Source organism: Bombina bombina, chromosome 3 (genome assembly GCF_027579735.1).
Source record: "Bombina bombina isolate aBomBom1 chromosome 3, aBomBom1.pri, whole genome shotgun sequence".
Taxonomy (NCBI): Eukaryota; Metazoa; Chordata; class Amphibia; order Anura; family Bombinatoridae; genus Bombina; species Bombina bombina.
Window position 1 is genome coordinate 804583272 of NC_069501.1, and position 24419 is coordinate 804607690.

The 24419-nt window shown below is 35.6% G+C and overlaps 1 protein-coding gene across 4 annotated transcripts in view; it reads right to left on the reverse strand.

Moving 5' to 3' along the window:
• The window catches only part of HERC2 (HECT and RLD domain containing E3 ubiquitin protein ligase 2), a 733063-nt gene that overhangs the window by 319603 nt on the left and 389041 nt on the right, over positions 1 to 24419 (reverse strand). For all 4 annotated transcript variants that reach the window (XM_053707729.1, XM_053707727.1, XM_053707730.1 and 1 more), the window contains exons 51-66: positions 19900 to 20008; positions 17757 to 17896; positions 17474 to 17664; positions 17216 to 17321; positions 17042 to 17133; positions 16744 to 16919; positions 16197 to 16308; positions 14706 to 14787; positions 14478 to 14621; positions 14231 to 14321; positions 12641 to 12818; positions 10636 to 10717; positions 10053 to 10224; positions 9496 to 9640; positions 9167 to 9392; positions 4141 to 4312 (exon numbers count right to left, since the gene is read on the reverse strand). In XM_053707729.1, coding sequence (XP_053563704.1) covers positions 4141 to 4312; positions 9167 to 9392; positions 9496 to 9640; positions 10053 to 10224; positions 10636 to 10717; positions 12641 to 12818; positions 14231 to 14321; positions 14478 to 14621; positions 14706 to 14787; positions 16197 to 16308; positions 16744 to 16919; positions 17042 to 17133; positions 17216 to 17321; positions 17474 to 17664; positions 17757 to 17896; positions 19900 to 20008 — 2218 coding nt within the window. The remainder of the gene's footprint in view (positions 1 to 4140; positions 4313 to 9166; positions 9393 to 9495; positions 9641 to 10052; positions 10225 to 10635; positions 10718 to 12640; positions 12819 to 14230; positions 14322 to 14477; positions 14622 to 14705; positions 14788 to 16196; positions 16309 to 16743; positions 16920 to 17041; positions 17134 to 17215; positions 17322 to 17473; positions 17665 to 17756; positions 17897 to 19899; positions 20009 to 24419) is intronic.

Consider the following 24419-nt stretch of genomic DNA (forward strand, 5'->3'; position numbering starts at 1 on the left):
AAGTAGAAACTGCTCCCTCCACCTTGGGGACCGTCTGCCATAAGTCCCTAGTGGTGGCGTCTATTGGGAACATTTTTCTAAATATTGGAGGGGGTGAGAACGGCACACCGGGTCTATCCCACTCCTTAGTAACAATTTCAGTTAGTCTCTTAGGTATAGGAAAAACGTCAGTACTCGCCGGTACCGCAAAGTATTTATCCAACCTACACAGTTTCTCTGGTATTGCAACGGTGTTACAATCGTTAAGAGCTGCTAAGACCTCCCCTAGTAATACACGGAGGTTCTCCAATTTAAATTTAAAATTTGAAATATCTGAGTCCAATTTGTTTGGATCAGAACCGTCACCCACAGAATGAAGCTCTCCGTCCTCATGCTCTGCGAGCTGTGACGCAGTATCAGACATGGCCCTAGCATTGTCAGCGCACTCTGTTCTCACCCCAGAGTGATCACGCTTGCCTCTTAGTTCTGGTAATTTAGACAAAACTTCAGTCATAACAGTAGCCATATCTTGTAATGTTATCTGTAATGGCCGCCCAGATGTACTAGGCGCCATAATATCACGCACCTCCCGGGCGGGAGATGCAGGTACTGCCGCGTGAGGCGAGTTAGTCGGCATAACTCTCCCCTCGCTGTTTGGTGAAATTTGTTCACATTGTACAGATTGACTTTTATTTAAAGTAGCATCAATACAGTTAGTACATAAATTTCTATTGGGCTCCACCTTGGCATTGGAACAAATGACACAGATATCTTCCTCTGAGTCAGACATGTTTAACACACTAGCAAAAAACTTACAACTTGGTTATAATCTTTTTTAGCAAAAAAATACTGTGCCTCAAAGAGGTACTAAACGATTAAATAACAGTTGAAATAATGAACTGAAAAACAGTTATAGCATCAAACTTTAAAACAACACAACTCTTAGCAAAGGTTTGTTCCCATTAGTAAAATAACAATAATTAAATTTGACATAAAAAGTACAAAGCAACGTTTTTATGCACAGTCACTATAAGAATTCTCACAGCTCTGCTGAGAGAAGTTACCTCCCTTCAAAGAAGTTTGAAGACCCCTGAGATCTGTCAGAGATGAACCGGATCATGCAGGAAAAATAAAAGTGACTGACTGGAATTTTTTGATGCGTAGTAAAGAGCGCCAAAACGGCCCCTCCCTCTCCCACACAGCAGTGAAGAGAAACGAAACTGTCACAATTACAAGCAAAAAACTGCCAAGTGGAAAATAATGCCCAAATATCTATTCACACAGTACCTCAGCAATGTAAACGATTCTACATTCCAGCAAAACGTTTAACATGATAAATAGTTATTAAAAGTATTAGTGACCTTTAGCAGAGTAGTTCCGGTGAAATACCATCCCCAGAATACTGAAGTGTATACATACATGTCATTTTAACGGTATGGCAGGATTTTCTCATCAATTCCATTCAGAAAATAAAAACTGCTACATACCTCAATGCAGATTCATCTGCCCGCTGTCCCCTGATCTGAAGCCTTTACCTCCCTCAGATGGCCGAGAACAGCAATATGATCTTAACTACTCCGGTTAAAATCATAGTAAAAAACTCTGGCAGATTCTTCCTCAAACTCTGCCAGAGAAGTAATAACACGCTCCGGTGCTATTGTAAAATAACAAACTTTTGATTGAAGTCATAAAAACTAAGTATAATCACCATAGTCCTCTCACACATCCTATCTAGTCGTTGGGTGCAAGAGAATGACTGGGACTGACGTAGAGGGGAGGAGCTATATGCAGCTCTGCTGGGTGAATCCTCTTGCATTTCCTGTTGGGGAGGAGTTATATCCCAGAAGTAATGATGACCCGTGGACTGATCACACATAACAGAAGAAATCAGGTTTAAATCAGTGTTTTTTTAATTCCATCCAGTCCTCAGGACCCTTAACAGGCCAGATATTCATTATATCTTAACTAGAGCACAAGTTAAATAATCAGCTGATCAGTAACCATGTTTACTAACCTGATCTCAGCCTTCAGATGATAATGTTACCTGTGTTCTAGATAAAATATAATGTAAATCTGGCCTGTTAAGGGTCCTGAGGACTAGAGTTGAGAAACACTGATTTAAATCACAATTTAAATCATACTTTTCATTTTCAGAAAAACTTTTCAGATTATGTTTCCAGTTATATTAGACCATTACTGATTTGGTTATATTCCATTAGATATGCATAGATAGATCATAAAAATAAATTAAATTATGGGATATGAACTATCTCAAGTTTAATAGGTTAATAACTTCTATTTGATCAACTTTTCAGCTGAACTTTATTGGAAGGAGAAAAATAATGATAACCTTAACAACAATTTTAATAGTTTTATTTTACTTTAGAAAAATAACCATTAGCTTCATAATAATGATTTAAATAGTTTGATTTAACTTAAACAGTAACATTTCTTTTTTAATTCTTGCCCGCGCCCTCTTCACACTTAGGTCCTTGTGCAGATCTTTTTCACTCAAAACAATCTTCTATTCAGTGCGCTACATGAAACTTAGTATGGGTTGATTTTGTTTACGGATTTGTAAGGGAGCAATGGCATTAAAAGGACAGTAAAGTCAAAATTAAAGTGACTGTATACTGTAAAATTGTTTTTCCCTCAATGTATTTCCAGCTTTCCAGCTGCAAAACACAGAATGTATGAGAAATTGCATTTTCAAATGTATTTGTATATATGAAATAGCTGGTGTTGTGCTTTGAAACTACAGCCTAATACAATGGTTTGAACTTGCAGGTAAAATTATATTGTTATGTTATCCCTTTGTGTACGCACACTTGCTACCTTATCTTATATCTGTTTGTAAACCAAAGCCCAATACTTAGATTAATGGAAATTTATAATTTCATTAGTTATCTCTTCTACACCCCACCAGGAGTGCAATTTATTCTGCTGACTGTTTACAATGCATATCAATAGAAACTTACAGTATAGATGTGGATACCACAGGCTAATTTCAAATGCTGACATAAGGGTAAAGGAGCTACTTGTAAACAATGTAACTGGTAAAATGGATCACTGGGAACAAATTAAAGGGGAGAACGTTTTTGGGTAAACGGATTCAGAAAGAACATGTAATTTTTACCTATTTTCCTTTTTACTTCTCTTATATACTGTATATAACCTACATAGGTAGGCTCAGAAGCAATTCACTTCTGTGTGCAAGCTGCTTGTCATTGTGTAACCCAATGTGTCCAGTTAGGCCCCAGTGGAGCATTGCTCTCCTTCAAAAAGGATATCAAAAGCAAATTTGCTAATAGAAGTAAAATCTAAAACTTGTGTGCTCTATCCGAAACCCAGAAGTTTTCTTTCATGATTATGTCCCTCTAAGATCTATTTCTCAACTCTGTATGTTTTTGTTATAAAACTTTTGCTGTGAAGAAGGGGCATATTATTTCTGCAGACACAAATTCACAGTTTTGAGAACTACAAAGCAATATGTGATCATATATTCAAGACAGAAAAATTGCTGAAAATAATCTAAAAGAAAACTATGGAAGAGCACGACACTGTGAATGGATTAATGGAATCAATTTACCAAAGAAATTAAATGAACATGAAAAACACAAAATATTTATTCCATGATTCAGATAGAACAAACAGTTTTTAACAACTTTCCAATTAACTTCTATTATCTAATTTGCTTCATTCTCTTGGTATCCTTTGTTGAAGCAGCAATGCACTACTGGGAGCTAGGTGAAAGCATTATGTGAGCCAATAACATAAGGCATATATGTGCAGCCACCAATCAGCAGCTCCCGAGTCTACCTAGGTAATCCATTTCAACAAAGGATATCAAGAGAACCAAAAAAATTAGAGAATAGAAGTAAATTGAAAAGTTGTTTAAAATCACATACTCTATCTGGATCATAAAAGAAAAAGAAAAATGGGTTTAACGTCCCTTTAAACATTACAGCTATGGATATACAGCATCTAGCTATAAAAAAATAAAAACAAACCTGTATTTCAGGGTGAATAACCTTTAGATCATAATGTATCTTAAATAGAATCTAGATTTTTATCCACCCTGCAATGAGCCTTGGTCAGCATACATGGGTAAATCTTTGTAAAACATAAGAGCACCCCATCCATATAAAAACAAGACATTACCTGGCATACATAATCTGTAGTGCTGTCAGTATGTGAGAGAGAGCTTGCTGTTTGGCAAGGTTCCCATCAATTGACAGTAGAATCTTAGCAAGAGATGGACGGTTTGGTTTAGAATTATTCACACCACTTATTTTGTTGTTGGAAGACGAGGATTCTGAATCGGAAGGAACACCTGTAAATGAAAAATTATAAATAAGTGTGTTTAACACACAAGCACTCAAATTATGAAAAGGAACCCTCTTATTGCAAATACATACGTTTCCTATAGATAAATGACTTATGTGGGATTTTGACAGTATAGTGCAGTCAGGCAAGCACACAATTGCATGACTACCTTAAAGCGACGGTAAATTCAAGCGTATAACAAACGCTAGGATTTAGCATCACTAAAAATAAACAGTTTCCTCTCATCGTTTTGTAAAAAAGAATGCTAAACTCACCCTATCTGTAAAGAAAGCATATCGCTATCACAGCGCCGCCTGTCGCCCATGGCACAGCGCTCTTCTCCAATGAGGTAAAGTTTCCACCACTAGACGTGCTAGGATGTCAGTTGACACGCACGGCTATTGGTCTACACTTGGAAACGTCACCCCCATTGAAGAAAGTGCTGTGCCGTGGGTGGCTGGAGGTGCTGTGTTAGCGATATGCTTTCTTTACAGATAGGGTGAGTTTAGCATTATTTTGTACAAAACACTGAGACTAATATTTATTTTTAGTGATGGTAAATCCTAGTGTTTGTTATACGCTTGGGTTTACCATCACTTGAATGTTTAGTATTGAGACGTGTTATTCAGGTTGACCAGTAGGTGATGCTGATCTGTTTATTTCACATTCAGTATTGCCACAAAATAGTTTCAGCTCCATTTTTATTTTTCATATTGCATAACTTCATCATAAAACAAGTGCCTTTAACCACAGCAGCATTAATTACCCCCTCAAAGTATATCTATAAGAAAAGGAGAAGGTGCCAAAATAGCGTAATTCTGCAAAGGAATTGCTGAATATATAGACTTAGATCAAATACACTCACATGTAATCAAGCACTGTAACATAGTGCATACTGAGCAGGCCGGATCCTCTGAGTTGTCCAGCAAAACTCTCCTCAGGAGTATATGACAAACGGTGCAAAAGAGTGTGTTTCACTCTGAGATATGCTCTTTAAAAGAAACAATCCCCACATAGCGTAATACTGTAAAGAAATATTATTTCACTGGTAGGTGGATAGTTTACACTCACTTGTGGTCTAGCACTATAATGTAGTGCAGACTAGGCAAACCGGAACCTCTGAGTTGTCCGGTAAACTCTCCTCCACAGGCAAATAAAACCAGGTATGCTGTATGTCTTTTAGCTCACTCGCAGGGTAGAAAATGCAATTACCTCTTACAGAATAATTATTGTTTGTGAGTGGAAAATATGCATAAGTAAAAAGTAGCAAGTAATTATAAAACTTAAAAACAAGTGTTCATTAAACACAAAAATACAGCAACGTGTTTCACAGTAATGTTACTGTTTCCTCAGGCTGATAAAATTGGTAATTACTTGCTACATTATATACAAATGGCAAGCCAATAGGAGAGCCAGAAACACACACACACCCTTACAAGTCACATGACTTAGTAAATGGTGTTTGTTTACAAAAAAGATTGGTATCATAATAGTTTCATGCAGCATACAAACTATATATCTGTTATTTGTTTAAAATTATTTTAATACGTTAAAACTTAAAAATACTTTAGTATAGAAATTGATTAAATTTAGAGACCATATTGTCTATCTAAAAAATATATTTATGTATGCTGACAAACTATTACACATATCTGTCACACATTTGTAGATACGAACTAGATAATAATTGACGTTATTTTTACTTATTATATAATGGAAGGGCCGTGCTGCAACTCCCTGTACAGATATATATGAATTATAAATTGTATAAGCTATTTTAAATCATTCAACACTAATGAGCGTGACATCAAACTGTCAGCAGATTGCTTATGATCGGTATTGTGTGATTCTAATCTAATATCAAAACATATGTAAAAATACCTTGTGAGTAACTTATATCTGTCACAATCATTACAGATAATTTCGTAATGTACCACCTGCTATATTATATATATATATATATATATATATATATATATATATATATATATATATATATAATTTGTTGTCATCTATTTACATATTGATACCCATATTAATTGAGGGTTAACTAATCACACCCCCAATACGGGCATGAACCAACAGTGATGTGTCTGACTAGTATAAGACACTCAAATGTAGTGCAATGATCACTTTATTAATTTAATGGTAAGAACACCAATTCTACAATTTTGCACTTCTCTACCACGTACATCATATTTTTACATATGTTTGATATTAGATTAGAATCACACAATACCGATCATAAGCGATCTGCTGACAGTTTGATGTCACTCTCATTAGTGTTGAATGATTTAAAATAGCTTATACAATATAATTCATATATATCTGTACAGGGAGTTGCAACACGGCCCTTCCATTATATAATAAGTAAAAATAAAGTAAATTATTATTATCTAGTTAGTATCTACAAATGTGTGACAGATATGTGTAATAGTTCGTGAGTATACATAAATATATTTTTTTAGATACACAATATGGTCTCTATAAGTTTAGTCAATTTCTATACTAAAGTATTTTTAAGTTTTAACGTATTAAAATAATTTTAATCAAATAATAGATATATAGTTTGTATGCTGCATGAAACTATTATGATACCAATCTTTATTGTAAACACACACCATTTACTAAGTCATGTGACTTGTAAGGGTGTGTGTGTTTTTCTGGCTCTCCGATTAGTTAGCCATGTGTATATAATGTAGCAAGTAATTATCCATTTTATCAGCCTGAGGAAACAGCAACATTACTGAGAAACGCGTTGCTTTATTTTTGTGTTTAATAGACACTTCTTTTTTAAGTTTTATAATTACTTGCTATTTTTTACTTATGCATATTTTCCACTCACAAACAATAATTATTCTGTAAGAGGTAATTGCATTTTCTAGTCTGCGAGTGAGCTGAAAGACGAACAACATACCTGGTTTTATTTGCCTGTGGAGGAGAGTTTACCGGATAACTCAGAGGTTCCGGTTTGCCTAGTCTGCACTACATTACAGTGCTAGACCACAAGTGAGTGTAAACTATCCACCTACCAGTCAAATAATATTTCTTTACAGTATTACGCTATGTGAGGATTTTTTCTTTTATAGAGCATATCTCAGAGTGAAACACACTCTTTTGCACCATTTGTCATAGACACCTGAGGAGAATTTTGCCGGACAACTCAAGATCCAGCCTGCCCAGTATGCACTACGTTACAGTGCTTGATTACATGCGAGTATATTTGATTTAAGTCTATATATTCAGCCATTCCTTTGCAGAATTACGCTATTTTGGCGCCTTCTTTTCTTAGATATACTTCGAAGTGGAAGGCCTTTTTTCCTGAAGAGAGCAGCCTATCCATGTTTGTGTGTCTTACAACACATATAATTATTGGACTTTAAGTTTAAATACTTATTTTGTCAATATTTGGTCATTTTTGTAACCTATAGTACATCTATATAACTTACATTTCATCAATGCATTGCAATATTGTATTGTATTTATACTGAATTTGAGCATCTATTCACACTAAGTATCTGAGTCTTCACTTGTACAGAATTGCACAATTTTAAAGTGATAGCGTCCCTATCTACACGGTTGTGTTAACCTTTTCCTGTGTCTTCTGCCATCCATATTTACACACCTCACTCATCCAGCACATAACTCTGCAGTCTCTCACTCAGCTGCTTCCTGTTATGCTGTGCATCAAACTCCACCCTCCCTCAGCACATCTAAAAACAGTGGATGTCAGTTAGTTATTAGTACTGCTCCATTCTGTGGCTCTGTTCCCACCGATAATAGACTTTCCTCTTCACTCCTCCGTGTAACACTGCTGCCTGGCAATCAAGTAAGTCACCTAAGTTACAAGTACACTTTACACAACCCAGTCACACCAAGTATTTTCTTTAAGTTACTGCTAACAGCTCAAATAATTGATCTTATTTTCCATTTTTATACTTTTCAGTGGTGCTGTTCTCTAACTGAACCTGTATGACTCCTGCACTTTCTAATAAAGGTTATATCACACGCAAATTACAATGCAGTTTTTTGTCAGCCATATAGCCACAAAAATCATAATATTCCCTTGCCCTGGAGCCTCCCAGAGAGTCATATCTCCACACAACATCTCCCTATGGCCCCACTGACATCCACAAAACACATGAGACTAGTGCTTAAACTCCTGACCCTGTATTTCCTGTTAGTCATATACACACAAGAGACCACTGATCAGAACCTATAGCCCTGCAGACCCATTGTCACATACCTACATTATGCATCTGAAATACCCTAGCCCTGCACCCCCTGTGAAGATCAAAATGACCCTGCACCCCTTAACTTTTTTAAATAAAAAATCAAAATAAATCAGTATTTTCCATAATATATATTTATATAAAAACAAATAAGTGCCCTTAAACAAAAAGATAAAACAAGGTAGAAATCGAACAGTGAATATAACAATAGAGGAAAAAACAATGATAATGTAAGGTGGATGGAAAGGTTTAAGCATCATCTGCCCTTTTATTACACATACTAAGGTAATATGTACTGCCTACAGTTTGAATTTGACAAATCTAGTCAAATAGACCTTATAAAATGGATGCCCCTAAGAAAGCACTCAAAATACCTTCATGGAAATTAATATTAAACGACAAATAAAGTTTTCATATTTTTTGATGACTGAGTCCTTTTAAAGACAACAATGGATGACATACAAATAATTTTATATATTTTCTAAGTGCATGAAAGCAGCAATTTGTGGAAATGCAATATTACTGCCAGAAAATAATCCCAATATATTGTTACAAAACAATTCTCACTGTAAATTCTCAGAAAAATCAGCTTTTAGAGAATGATAATGAAAAGCAGAACTAAGAATTACCTAGGTATGATGCTCCCAAAGGATCTCTGGCTGTTTGAAAAAGGACTGGTTCATGAACAGAAGGTGTTGCAACATCCACAGTTGTCCAGGCCACACTGTGAGAGGAGCCACAGGCAACACGTGTGATTTTCTGACCTTCCAACCCATGCACAAGGGTAGGCTTTCTGTTGACTGTAGTTGTACCATTGCCTTGTTGTCCATGGTCATTGTCGCCCCAGGCATAAACCTGTCCGTAAATGTCAACAAAATAGTTGAGCTTTATTATTATTTTTTTTAGTTCTAGTTACAATGATTTTTTCTTTCCAAAATGAATAAAATGTGCAATTTACCTGCCCTGTGTCAGTTACAGCAAGGCAATGAAGTGCCCCAACTGCTACATGAACAATCTTCTTTCCTCTTAGCCCTTCTACAACTTGTGGCTTTCTGACATGGACATCAGTACCATGGCCCAGACGGAAATAATCTCCTTTACCCCTGAAAATATAAAACAAAAACAGTAACAGGAATATGTTATACAATGAATATTCATAAGAAGTCATCCAAGAACAATAGAACTCCCTATAAAAATGTTTTTCTGATCAACCAAAGAAATAATTTTGGGGTATGTGCAACTACACACACACTTTTTTGGTGTGATGTAAGATTTTAAGATCACCCATTTCCCTCACATTTTGGCTGATTATATAAAGAAGACAGGGGTTTCTTTTATTAGATAAATGTATTCGTAATGCAGACCAAAGCTTTCTATTTACCTCTATTTATTACAACATTTTTTATCAAGTTAGCAATAAGGACAAACTGTAGGTTATGTGCATTATCTTCCACTACAAAACACATAATAGCATGATTATAAAAACAAATATTTCTTTAGATTTTGCCTTATTACCATGTCCACACCACTCCAGATTTTGTTAGAGCCAGGGAAAACTGAGCACCACATTCGATCTGGCACACACCCTGACCATTCAGTCTCTCAATGTTCTGAGGAATGTTGCATCCCTCACTACCTCCGCGGCCCAGCTTCCCAAAGTCGCCATCACCCCAGGAAAAGACCATGCCTGAAAAGGTAGCAATATGAAAAGTCATACACCTGTAATACTATGCGATCTGCATATTAATGAACTTAAAAGGCTAATTTTCTACCAGAAAATTAAATGTTCTCCTATCTCTAATATTAGGTGGATGAACAGTGGTGTCTTTAAAAACTTTTTTACAAAAAAAAAAAAAAGTATAGTGGTATTCCTCTAGTCCCATATAAGACAGGCCAATAAACAGAACATATAAATAAATGGAACTTAATTCTAAATGCTAATAAGATATATGGTTTATCGTTGCACTAGAATTAGCTAAGATTTATTTGTCTATTTTGTTCCTTTTCACTCATATTAAAGATAAATATTCTGTACATTTCATTATCAGAGTATTAAGGTTTATTTTCATGTTAGCTTGGATAAAGATAAATTCCTTACCTTCATCAGTCAGTGCCAGAGTTTGTGCATCTCTGCTTCCACAAGCAACCTGGATTACCCTGTGGCCAAGAAGCACCTTTACCTGCAAACACATAACAAAAGGGTTAATTATTACTCTTGAGTCACAAAACCTCAGCAGAAAAATGGAAACTGCCAATGTAACTATTTATATTCTATTTAAAAAACAGCTGTAACTTGCACCAAATATGTGGACATTCTCTTTTGGATAGTAAGTATTAACATGTTGCCTGTGAGATTCTGTGTGCTTTCATGGTGGTTAGTATGCTCTTTAAAGCCTTGAAGAATATGCTTTCTGTCTCTTTTGATACACTATGTTGGCACCTTATTGTATTTTTTTTTTTTTAAATTTACCAATGGGTTCAAATGATCTGGAACATGAACAGAAAATTGTCTTGATATAAAGTTTTGATCACCTGATGGCACCATCAGCTTCCTGCATAGCAGGTCTGCTGTGAATATTTCCCTACCAGTTGATATAAAATATATGGCCATTTCATGGACACTGCTACTAATTACTGAGTTGACGTGTTTAAGCCACATCCACTGCTAGCACGAGCATGCCATCCAGCACATAGCCATGAAATTTCCATAGATAAACATTGGCAAATAGGTCATACTGAAGAACTTAGTAACTATAAAAGTGGCACGGTCATAGGATTCCACCTTTGCTACAAATCAATTTGTGAAATTTCTGCCCTTCTAGATCTGTAAATGCTTTTCTTGTGAAGTGTTTAGCAGCAATCAAAGCCATGGAGTGGTAGACCACGCAAACTTGTAGAGTGGAGCTTTCGAGTGCTTGAGTATGTATCACGTAAAAATGAATCGTCACCTGTTGCATCGCGCACAATAACTGTGCGTCCAAATTTCACAAAATTGGCATCTATGGTCGAGCAGCTATACACAAGTTTCACATAAACATGTGCAATACCAAGTGTTGTCAGGAGTGGTGAAAAGCACACCACCAAAGGACTCTGGAGCAGTGGAAACTTATTCTCTGGAGTGAAGACACATGCTTTAGTATCTGGCAGACTGATGGAAGAATCTGAGTGTGGTGGATGCCAGAGAACGTTACCTACTAGCATGCATAGTACGTATTGTATATATGGTAAGGGATAATGGACACAAACTCCTACAGACACATTACTGTCTTATAGCCACAAAGTGGCTCCATATTACAGACCATGGTTTTGAACCTGGATGTCCAAAAAGCTCAAAATTGTGTGATGGTCAGTTGCCTCGCTTGCCTGCATACTTTTGGCCATACAGTATCTCACCATCTGTTTTAATACAAACATGATGATGATGCAGAAGGGATAACCATGTCTTTAGATCATAAAACTGCTTTGAGCTCTAAAACAAATAAAGGAAGGGATACAATCTCCCTTAAAGGGGGAGACACACAAACAAACTCATGATTCAGATAAAGCATTTAATTTAAAAAAATAAATAATAATATTTACTTCCATTACCATTACCCAAGTGCATAATGTGTTTTTTACATGCACACTTTCCAAGGCACTAGCTTTTATTGAGCATGTGCAATAACTCACATTATATACATATATGCATTAAAAAAAATATATACATCAGTCAGCCTAACATATACAATACTAAAAGAACATTATATTTAAAGAGGTGTTCAGTTTCAATTAATTTTTCTAATTATACCTTGTTTCATACGCTTTGCCTAATTACACTAAGACCACTGAATGTTGGGAAAAAAGGTAAAAATGGTGCACCACTCAGCCAGTATAAATCTTGAATATAGATCATCATCATATAGTAGTAGAAAAAAGTCTAAGCACACCCTAAATACGTAGTTCTTATTTGAAGCATTTATCCTATATTTGTCTTACTAAGTCTGCAGGTGAGTGATGCAAATGTGAATTTCATGCCTGTTACTGGATCTACGCCATACCTTAAACATGCTGTAAAACACTTCACCTTTTTCCTGGTAGTCATGTATATATTTAGTTTATCTTACCATTTTAGGTTTCAGCTGTGTGGTATTGTCCCCATGGCCTAAGCGGCCATACTCTCCAAGTCCCCATGAGTACAGTTCTCCACTGGAAGTAATTGCAGCACTATGAGAACTGCCACAGGCAATGTCTCTGATGCGTTTGGTTTTTAGTGCTTCTATTAGCCGTGGCTTATCACAGTTCCTACACCAAAAACATGAGGGTTTGTAAATAACCTTAAAATATAATATGTCACGCAATTCTATACAGATCACTTTATATTGTTATACAAAGGGACATGCTAATGCAAGTACATGCTGTAATTTGACAGAGCATGTCATTTAACTAATAGCTAAAGTCCTGTCTGGCAGGACATAGCCAGTGATTGGCAGATACCTGCATAGGCCAATTCCTGCTAAGGAGCTGCAAAAGTGCTGTGGTTACTAAGGACTTAAGCTATTTGTCTAACCCTTTTGTGAAGTTAAATGCATAGAAAACAAGTAACATTAAAGGGACAGTCTACACCTTAGTCATCTTAAAGTCTTACCTTTGATTAAAGGGACAGTCTACTCCAGACTTCTTGTTGTTTAAACAGATAGATAATCCATTTATTACCCATTTCCTAGTTTTGCATAACCAGCTCGGTTATATGAATATACTTTTTGCCTCTGTGATCACCTTGTATCTACGCCTTTGAAGACTGCCCCCTTATTTCAGTTCTTTTGAAAGACTTGCATTTTAGCCAATAAGTGTTGACTTCTAGGTAACTCTACAGGAGTAAGCACGTTATCTATATGGCACACCTGAACTAACGCTGTCTAGCCGTAAAAACCTGTCAAAATGTCCTGAGATAAGAGGTTGCCTTCAAGGGCTAAGTAATTAGTATATGAGACTACCTAGGTTTGGCTTTCAACAAAGAATATCAAGAGAACAAAGCAAATTTGATGATAAAAGTAATTGGAAAGATGTTTCAAATTGCAAGCACTATCTGAATCATGAAAGTTTAATTTGACTAGACTGCCCCTTTAAGTTACAAATAGCCTCCTGCACCTTTTCTATATCATGCAGCAAGAATGGTAAAAGAAAAAAAAAAAAAGTTATTTTAAAATGAATATTGTTTCTGGCCACTTTGAAATGGCTGCCAAGCTCTGCCCACTGACGACATCACGATCTGGATTGCATATGTTGTCCAACCACAAAAGGCTCACTAGTTGGATTCAACAGACTGCCAATGCTATTCAGCAAAGTGCCTAGATGTAGCCCAGATTGTGATGTCATCAGTGGGCGGAACTTGGCAGCCATTTCAAAGTAGCCAAAAACAATATTCATTTTAAAATAGCTTTTTTATTGTTCCTGCTCCATGATATAGAAAGGGGTACAGGAAGCTATTTACAGCTTAATATAATTTAAGTCTTTAAGATGACTAAGGTGTAGACTGTCCCTTTAAAGCTAAAGTTACATTCCCTAACAAAATAGGGCATGTCATTTTTTTTGCATCAAAATTTCCATTTAGGTTCAGAACATGAACCTCCTTGAATTCAAAAAAGAAACGTATGAGACAAACCATTCAAGGGAGCAGATAATTACGAATCGTATTCAAGCAAGAGAAAGCTTACATTCTGCTAAAGTGACCAAGCTTGCCATCATCTCCTTCCCCCCAGGAGAAAATTTTGCCATCTACAGTTAAAGCCATTGCATGTCTTCCCCCTGAAAGAGTTAAAAATGTTATGAAAGCTACACGTTAAAAAAAAAATTTTAAAAAATCAACCAATAGTATAACATTTTTCTAGTTCAAAAGGTTCTCAATTTAGTATTCACATTCAGATTTCTATCTTCTATAATTCAATACTCCAAAGTCTTCACCTGAATGAACAGCAACTTTCTTCACTACATAGTTGCTCAGGGCATTAATCTGACGAGGGATGGGCACTGTACCACTAGATAAACCTAATCCCAGTCTTCCATTAGTGGCTTCACCGCATGCATACACTTTACCCTCTGCAGTAACTGCGGAGAGAGGCACAAAACAGTGAAGGGAAAAAACAAAACAAAAGCTAAAAGCTATTTAATATAAACAAACAACAAACATACCTGCAAAGAGACTTTTGGATCCACCAGCTACTTGAACAACATTTAGCGCTGAAAGTGTGTCAGAAAATGAAGGCACTTTGATCTGCAAAATTATTTTTCATATTATTTAAGGGAACAAGTCAAAATTACATTTTTATGACTCAGACAGAAGCAGGTCATTTTAAACAATTTCCCATTTCTATTGCATTATCAAAATGTGCACACTTATTTTTATAGGCACACTTTCTGAGGCACCAGCTCCTATTGAGCAAATTAAAGAACTCAACAGTATTTACATATATGCATTTTGTGATTGGTTGATGGCTGTCACATGATGCAAGGGGAGGGAAATGAAACTTGCTTTGAAATCTGTCGCAAAAAAAACAACTACTAGTTGAAATTTAGATTAAATGCTTTTGCATTCTCTTTTTATTATGCATTTATCAATTATGCAGTTTTATCTAATGGTCCTTTAGGTCTTTTGGGAAGAGTGCATTTAGTTTTTTAGAAAGTGATTCCCACAGGAATTAGATAAGTAAATGGAAAAGATAAGATTGCTTTTGCTTATGGACAGTCTTTTAGGTGTTGTCTACTGATTCTAAATAGATTCTAAAAACGTGCTCATGTCTGGAATTGGAACCCCTTGGTATAGATTAGATGCCAAGCAAAACCTAAAAAAGTTTAGGCAAAATTCATTTTATAAGAGCAGCAATTTAAAAAAAATGAAAGGGAGAATTTCATTTACTTGCTTTCTACCAATTTTTACAATATTTAAACAACTAATATAATTTTTACAAATACATGTACAAATTATTCTCAGGCTAATATTTGCTTTGAATAAAACATTCAAGCAATGCTTTCATTCGTTTTTAATGCCCCTTTAAGCTGTGTATAAAACGTGTCTGTTCTGTTTTGCACAGGTTATGACAATATATTTAAAATGTCTCATCAGTGTCTTGGCTACAATACTTAACAGAACTATCACATTCTTCTCAACTTCATAGTACATAGGAAATATTTATCTAGACATTTTTTATGCAACATATCCTATTGTTGCCATATGCAAAAGGGCATTTTCAATTAAAACAAAAAAAGAAGGTAAAGAAATTTAAAATTTAGAAGGTAAAGAAATGGGGCTTCTATTTTTAATGGAATCTCAGCATAGTCAAAACAACACATCAGAAAGCAAGCAGCAGCATGTATCTGTCAGTGATTATGCTGAAAGTAACTCATCACAATATATGCACTCTTAGCAGGCACAATGTTTGAATGCAGGTGCTTAAGGCATATGTACATATGCTGCATGCATCGTAAAAGCCAACACTGAAGCAGTGAAAGCATTCACTAGGAGCATTTTTGCCAATACATATCTTAGAAAAAGGTGTCTATTGAAAACTGAAATAGCTTTACATGCGCTTCAATTTTGAGTTGCGCGTCCCATTAAGAATACTGAATAAGTAGAAGAATATTCTGTATATAAAATAAATATGTGAAATGATTAAGACAGAGTACCTTTGATCCTTTCAATCCTCCCAGCTGGTCTTTATCATTTAAGCCCCACACAAAAACCTTGGTGCGTATTGTTGCTGCAGATTCTAACCCAGCTGCTTTTTTTCTCACAAAACTGAAAACATTAGAGAGCAGAACACAATGTATTATCTTCTTAAACTCATTCTACATAAAAATGCTGTACCAAAGCAGGTGTTATTTGACTTTAAAAAATGATCAAGAATATGTTATTTTTGCCAAGTCATGACGAGCAACCAACTAACATTATTCAATACTGTACTCAAAGATTAAAGAGTAGAACAAATCTTCAGTAAAAAGGACATTGTATTCTCATGTTTTTCTATCATGTATATGAAAGATCAGCAGTTAATATTCCATAGAAAGAGAATATAAAAGTTTTACTGACAAGTTGTTAGGGGCACCACACATTTAATGTAAAAAAAAACAAAGCACTGCATTACATTTTGAAATATTTCAAGATAATACAGACAAATATTTTGAGTACAAGGTCCCTTTGTGAATAACAGACCTCCCTCTCTCTCATTCTCACCTGCCAGTGCTTGCTTTATCATCATCCTCCTCTTCATTATCTGAAGCTAGGAAAGGAACCGTTGCCAGGTCCTCGTCTTCAGCTCGAATTTGTCCAATGATACTCAGTTCATGAATTTTGCAATCAATACCAGAGCTTCGACACTGCTTTATGGCAATTTCAATGTACCGATGATACTATTATATGTAAAGGACAAAGATAGTTAGGATTTTATTTTACAGCTGCTACATTGCAAATCAAAGCCAGACTTCATGAATATTGTAATTAACACTAGTTGACTGTTTTCAGCTCAACATACCTCAGTACAGTCGCTGAGAAGTAGTACACTCATATCGGTGGGGTTAATGTTGATTGTTTTTAGTTCTATCAAATTATTTAGGGAATTGCCACCTATGAAATAATGAACTGGTGTTAGTTTTTTAGCCAAACTATATTTTTTTAATTTTTAAAATAAAAAAATGGTGATACTTACCTGACACAACTATTAGGGAAGGCATGTAACTACTGTCTGCTGGATCCACAATCATCATCAGTCTGTGAACCAGGACATCTGGGAAAACCTCCAAGCGTATCCAATGCTGTTAGATGAGGGAGAAAAAACAAGGCGCTAGTTAAACTTCCTGTATACCAACTATGATACTGGTGAAAAAGGGAAAGCATTATTAAGTAGCTCAGGCACCAAATGTACAGTTGCAGTTTTAAAGACACAGTAAGCCCACATAAAACTTACCTTTCCTTGAGATCCAGATGACTGCCAGCACTGGTCACTGCTATCTGTAAGACGGGATGCTTGATTGACAGATGAAGAAACATTAAGATTCTTAACAATTCTGGACCAATCATCAAGCAGCATCCCTCTTTGCCCACTGTGACGCCTTTTCAGCTGTTTACCAGAGCGCCCACAGAACACTGGCGATTGGCCTGTTATTGCACGCAGAGAAAATAAAAATCTCTACTATAGTGATAGACAAAGCAAAATAAAATAATAAGAATTTATAAAATTAAGCAGGTACCTGGTTCATTTATTCGTCCAAATGTGTGTCTTGTGTTATGTTTTCTGTTTTTGAAACAAGTTTCACAAAAATCAAAGTCATCACAATTACGGCATTTGAATCGTGATCCATGAATTGGAAACATTTGACATCCATCACACCTATGACCAATATATAGAACATAACAAGAGCATTAAAATGAATAAAAGCAATGCAAGATCCTCAAATAGTTTAACCAAAATACAGAAATACCACATATTAGGTGAACCAACAAAGGAAACACAACTGTTTCTTTCAAAACAACATTTATCTCAGTACAAAAAAAAAAAAGAAGAAGTCCACAGATGACATATGCCACAAATTACAGTGTTTGCCAGACATCATACTTGCTTGCTCATCAAAAGTACATCAAAAAGTATTTATTAAAAAACACGATACATTAGCAGCTATTAGTCTCATAACACTTATGATAGAGATTGACAAATCTATTGAAAATCTAAAATCCCAAAAAAATAAAATAAATACACTTTAGAGCAGTGGTCTCAAAGTACAGGCCCCAGGGCCAAATGTGGCACTCAAGATAGTTTCATCTGGCCCTCCCTTGTTTAATAGGTAAACCATTATTTGGCCTGTCAATTTTTTTAAGGTTCTAAGAGTTGTAACTAGTTGATATTCTCTATAGGCACTCACAAGACAAATACAAAGACAAAGCATCCAGTGTAGACTCCCACCACACACTGCGTTGGGTAAATATCACTTTTTACATTGCTATACAGTTCCAAGATGATCACTTCACTTGGTACTCACAAGATAAATATACAACTGTGTACGTCTATTGTGGGCTACAACTCCAACTATTTACTACTACTTGGATAAATGTCACTTCCATGTCCTAGTATATCCAGTTTCGGAGCACTCACTCAGTTCAAGCGGCCCCCATGGGAGAACCCCTGCTTTAGAGTAACTGCACTTCAAGGTGTAAATGTATACGGTAATTCTCTCTCTCTCTCTCTCTCTCTCTCTCTCTCTCTCTCTCTCTCTCTCTCTCTCTCTCTCTCTCTCTCTCTCTCTCTCTCTCTCTCTCTCTCTCTCTCTCTCTCTCTCTCTCTCTATATATATATATATATATATATATATATATATGTATAAAGACAAAATAACTTAATTGAGTTTTACAGAATTCACTATGATTTAGTAGTCTGTATAATACATAAACAGAGATGCACATAACAGTTATATATATACATACATACAGGTAGCCCTCAGTTTACGCCAGGGTTAGGTTCCAGAAGGAATGGTTGTAAATCGAAACCATTGTAAATTGAAACCCAGTTTATAATGTAAGTCAGTGGGAAGTGAGGGAGATAGGTTCCAGGCCCCTCTCAAAATTGTCATAAGTAACACCTAATACATTATTTGTAAAGCTTTGAAATGAAGACTTTAAATGCTAAACAGCATTATAAACCTAATAAAATAATCACACAACACAGACTTCACTTGCATTTTTCTGCAAACAGTTCTTTCTATGCATTCCAATATGGACTGAGTTATAGACAGGAAGATCTTGTTTCTTTGAAATCTGCTTGATAGCTCAGGTCTGGTTAAACTGATTAATCTCCGCTTGCTTGGCTTTGCTGCAACACAAGCAGACAGCTCCACCTACTGGCTATTTTAATAAATGCACTGCTTCTCAATGCTTTTCAATAGCAGTCACATGACTGGAAAAAAAGGTTGTTATTCTGAAACGGTGTAAATTGAACCGTTGTAAAACGAGGGCCACCTGTGTATATATATATATATATATATATATATATCCCATAGTTCATCTGAGGTTGAACTGTTATGTGCATCTCTGTTTATGTATTATACAGACTACTAAATCATAGTGAATTCTGTAAAACTCCATTAATTTATTTTGTCTTTTCAGCATTTGCACAAAACCAAGCTATTCCACTCCTTGAAGTAACACCACAACAAGTAACAATCTTCACAAACATTTAAAGAACAGCATCATCTGTAGGCTCTCATTAATCTCATCAGATGAGGTCAAATAGCAATTTAAGAGAACACAAGAAATGAGGGACAACGATATTAGGGCATCTAACAAGAATAGCAATCAAACACTTAGGTTTACTTTTTAACAAGAACAAGGGGGAATACTTACGTGACTCCTTGGTGAATACTGGGGACCAGCTCCATTTCTGACAACAGTCCTGTCCAATGAGACTGCTGGGGAAAATCTACAATCACATCTTTTCCATTGGCACTAAATGCTATTAAGGAGGAGAAAAACAAGTAAGGAGAAAACAGGTGTAAGTAAATACAAAACTATTTAAAAAATAAAAAAGAGCTGTAATATAACATTAAAGGGACAATCTAATGTAAAAAATAAAATGCTCTATTTCATTAAACATAGTTTCTCACTATCTGTTTAAGCCTTTCTAAAAAAAGGTTTAATCACAGTTATACACATCCAGGATTTGGAGTGTTCCACTTATAAAAACGCCCTAATAAATTAGAGCAATTTTATGCATTATAATTATTTTTTATTATTATTATTTGTTGCTAAACAACGGTTACATGAAATAAGAAAGTGTGCAGATTTAAAACCGTAATCAGATACCAGCATAGATTCTCTTTTTGCAGTGATATTGAATCATGAAAGTTTAATTTTTACTGGACTGTCCCTTTAAGCAAAAGGAGACCATTATACAATGTCTTCAATTTTTTTGCAAGCTTTTCCTATTTGCCTCCAGTCAAAGAGGCTGAACTAAATATACCATATCTAAAAGGAGACAAAGAAGTTATAATTACTGCAATTGTTGTTTGTTTGTTTGTTTTTAATGAAAAATACACATTGCAGCACATGAACTATTTTGGGGAGAGTGAAATTCTAAATAAAAAACGATTGTTTATGACCCCTTTTAGTTATCTACAACAAAAGCCCATCAGCTCACTCTGCTCTGTTTTAGCTTTTATTTCCATACAGAAAAATCTTTTTTTTCTCTCACATTACCTTTAGGACACTAATTAGCTGAAACTTAAAGGGACATGAAACTCAAAATTACGCTTTCATTTTTCAGATTTAATTAGCTCTCTTGGAATCCTTTGTTGTGCAACACACTTTACTGCATTTAACGTGTGCATGGTAATTAACATAGCATACTAAACCTGTAAAATGAAAACTTTAACCCCTTAACTACCAACGCACCCTGACGTTAAGGAGTTTGCTAGCGCAGCTTTGCCGGAAGTGGCAAAACTGTGCTAGTAATGCATATATGTCTTGCTGACATCACAAAGCCATGCGCTATAAACAAGCCTGATAAAATAGCTTGTTTAACAACCGCCGACATATGGGGTACATCTAGTGTTGCCACCTCGGCCATGTTTTCCTGGACACTTATGAGTTACACATGCTGCAGGGTGTGCAGAGAGGAACATGAATAATGCTGTCCAGTATCACTATTTCTGTGCTGTCCAGCACAATGCATGTTCCTCTCTGCAAACCCTGCAGCATGTGTAACTCATAAGTGTCCAGGAAATCATGGCCGAGGTGGCAACCCCAGGTACATCTGTGGTTGTAATGGCATTAATAACCTTCACCTCAATTTATTCATAGTACTAGGTTTTGCATCTTGAACTCCACACAAACAAAGCCTTGCCAAATTGTCTGTACATAAGCATATAGCAGTATATGCATTTTAAATGGACAGTGTACTATAAAATATGTTTTCACTTAAAGGGACAGAAAACGTAAAAAATGTATTTCATGATTTGAATAGAACATACAATTTTAAACAACTTTCCAATTTACTTCTATTATCAAATTTGCTTCATTCTCTTATTATCCTTTGCTGAAGCAACAACATTGCACTACTGGCAGCTAGATGAACATATCGAGTTAGCCACAAAAGACAAATATGTGCAGGCACCAATCAGCAGCTAGCTCCCACTACTAGTGTAGGATGTGTGAGTATTCTTTTTCAACAAGGAATACCAAGAGAACGAAGCACATTTGACAATAGAAGTGAATTTAAAAAATGTCGTAAAATAACATGCTCTATCTGGATCATGCAAGTTTAATTTTGATGTGTTTCCAATGACTTGTTATACCAGCTACAAAGAATAACATGTATAGGACATTGTTACTTTAGGCTTATTGTTGTATATAAAATAGCTGCCTGTGCAGCTTGTAAGGAGATAAAACCTCCTATTTCTTATCACTTCTTACACATAGAATAACTTATCTTATCTCTGCCTGCACACCAAAGCCAAATATATAGAGTGAACAATGAACATTTTAGTACATATCTTACCCACGTACCACAAGGAGTGTATTTTGCTAGCTCTTGTTTACATAGCTTTTCTGAAATTTTCCTTATAGGTAGCAGATTCAACAGGCAAAATCAGCTATTTCAATTTACAAAAAAAGACAAAGGAGCTGCTTGTAAACAATTTAATACAATCCAGTAAGTAACACGGATCATTGGGAACACAACAAAGAGGACATTGTCCCTTTAACCAGAGTACTGTACACAATTACACTGAAATCTTCCTTTGTGCATAAGTAAAACATGTGCCTTGCCAATTTTATAACAGTGGCTTTATATCACATAGGAGGATTAGTATGGCAAAACTATGGTCTTAAAGGGACAAGAAACCCAATTTTTTTTCTTTCATGATTCAGATAAAGAATACAATTTTAAACTACTTTCCAAATCACTAATATTATCTAATTTGATTTATTCTCTTGATATCATTAGTTGAAGAAGTAGCAATGCGTTAATGGGAGCTAGATGAAAGCATTTGGTGAGCCAATAACATGAGCAGATATGTGCAGCCACCAATCAGCAGCTGCTGAGCCTACCTAGGCATGCTAGGATACCAAGAGAACAAAACAAATTAGATAATAAAAGTAAAGTTGTTTAAAATAGCGCAATCTATCCGAATCGTGAAAGAACAAATCATGTCCCTTTAAGCCAGTGCCTGAAAAAATACATCTGACTGACCAGTTCCCAAATGATAGCAAATATTTGTGATGAAAGGATTAAGAGAACAGACGACGCTTATTAAAAACCCTGTTTTTGCATTGAGCTGCATACTGCATAGAAGGCACCTTCCTTCACATGAAGGTTATCTATGTGTCAGCAATACAGACGCTCTCCTCTGGTGTATCCATGGCTCTAAGTCTATCAATCCAAAAACCAGTATAAAATATGCAAATGAAAAGTTGTAGGTCATACACGTAAGTGCAAAATAAATTGTGAGTTCAGCATTTTCTATGGAGAGAGGACAAATGTTGAGAGGCTGTCACAAAGAAAGAAAACTGAATGTAATATTTATAAATAGAAAAAACAGGATTCCAGAGTTCTATCTTAAGCATAGCTATTGACAGGATGAATTAAAACTATTTATATAAAAATGTATACTTCAATGTCCATGCTACAGTGGAGACCTTATTCTTTTTTCCTGGAATTCCATGGTCTTTTCAAGGTTGCCTAGAGGTCTGGTATATCCTCCTCTTTCAATGTGTCCAGAATTATAATAGCTTAGGTGGAAGAGCAGCAACACACACCTCAGTTAACATCTTCTTGGAGAAGCTGTAGTTTTATTCCCAAGTCATTGGAGCAGGAATTAAAAAACAAAAACAACAACTCCAAAACAGGTCCAGGTCAGAACAATGTAACCATTTACTTTTCAGCATTTACACCTTTAAGTGAGGCGTAATAGCCAATTGTTAACAGTTTAACTTGTGTGCCATAAAAAGTAAGCATACTTCTTGGCCTAACATTATCTCCATGAACAGGATGTCAAAGAAATATACAACCATAAATTCAACAAACCAGGTCCAACAATTTTTTGTTAATGAAAACTACAGGATGCTTCCACCCATAAAATGGCTTAGGGATATTGGTGACTTAAATATATAGATACCCTAAAATATGCTTGTGCCGTGAGAAAAAAAAAAAAAATCTTTAATCATCCCATGAAATAAAAGGATTTCCACAGGTAAACCGGAACCACATGAAGGCAACTATATTAATACTATTAATACAGACCATACCAGAACGGTGCCTATAGAAATAAAAATATAATTTATGCTTACCCGATAAATTTCTCTCTTTCATGGTGTTGAGACAATGAGCAATTACTTTTGTGAATTCCCCCTCCTTACCACTAGGAGGTGGCAAAGATTCCCAAAACTACAAAAGCACTTAAAAACCCTCCAACCTTAGTAGAAACTAGTCTAATGTATAGCCAAGCAAGGAGAAAAAGAAAGGAAGTAAACGATAAGAGCAAAAAGGAGCGGGGGGGGGGGGGTGCATACTTTAACTGCCACCAGAAAAAAACAATATAATAAAAAATAATCAAAATCTATAAAATAAAAATAAAAAAAGGGTCTCTTACCACCATGAAAGAAATAAATTTATCAGGTAAGCATAGATTATATTTTCTTTCATAAAGGTGGTTAGAGTCCATAAGTCCATAATCAATAATTACCCAAGATGTTGAACAAGAGGAAGAATAGTCCGAATTGTCTTGTTCTTCAAAGTAGAAACCCTGAGAAACTTGTTTAAAGTCTTTAAATCTAGAACAGGTCTTTAAAGTTCCCTCCTTCTTGGGAACAAGAGGTTGGAATAAAACCCCTGGCCCTGTTTCAACTTTGGAACTGGGACTAGTACT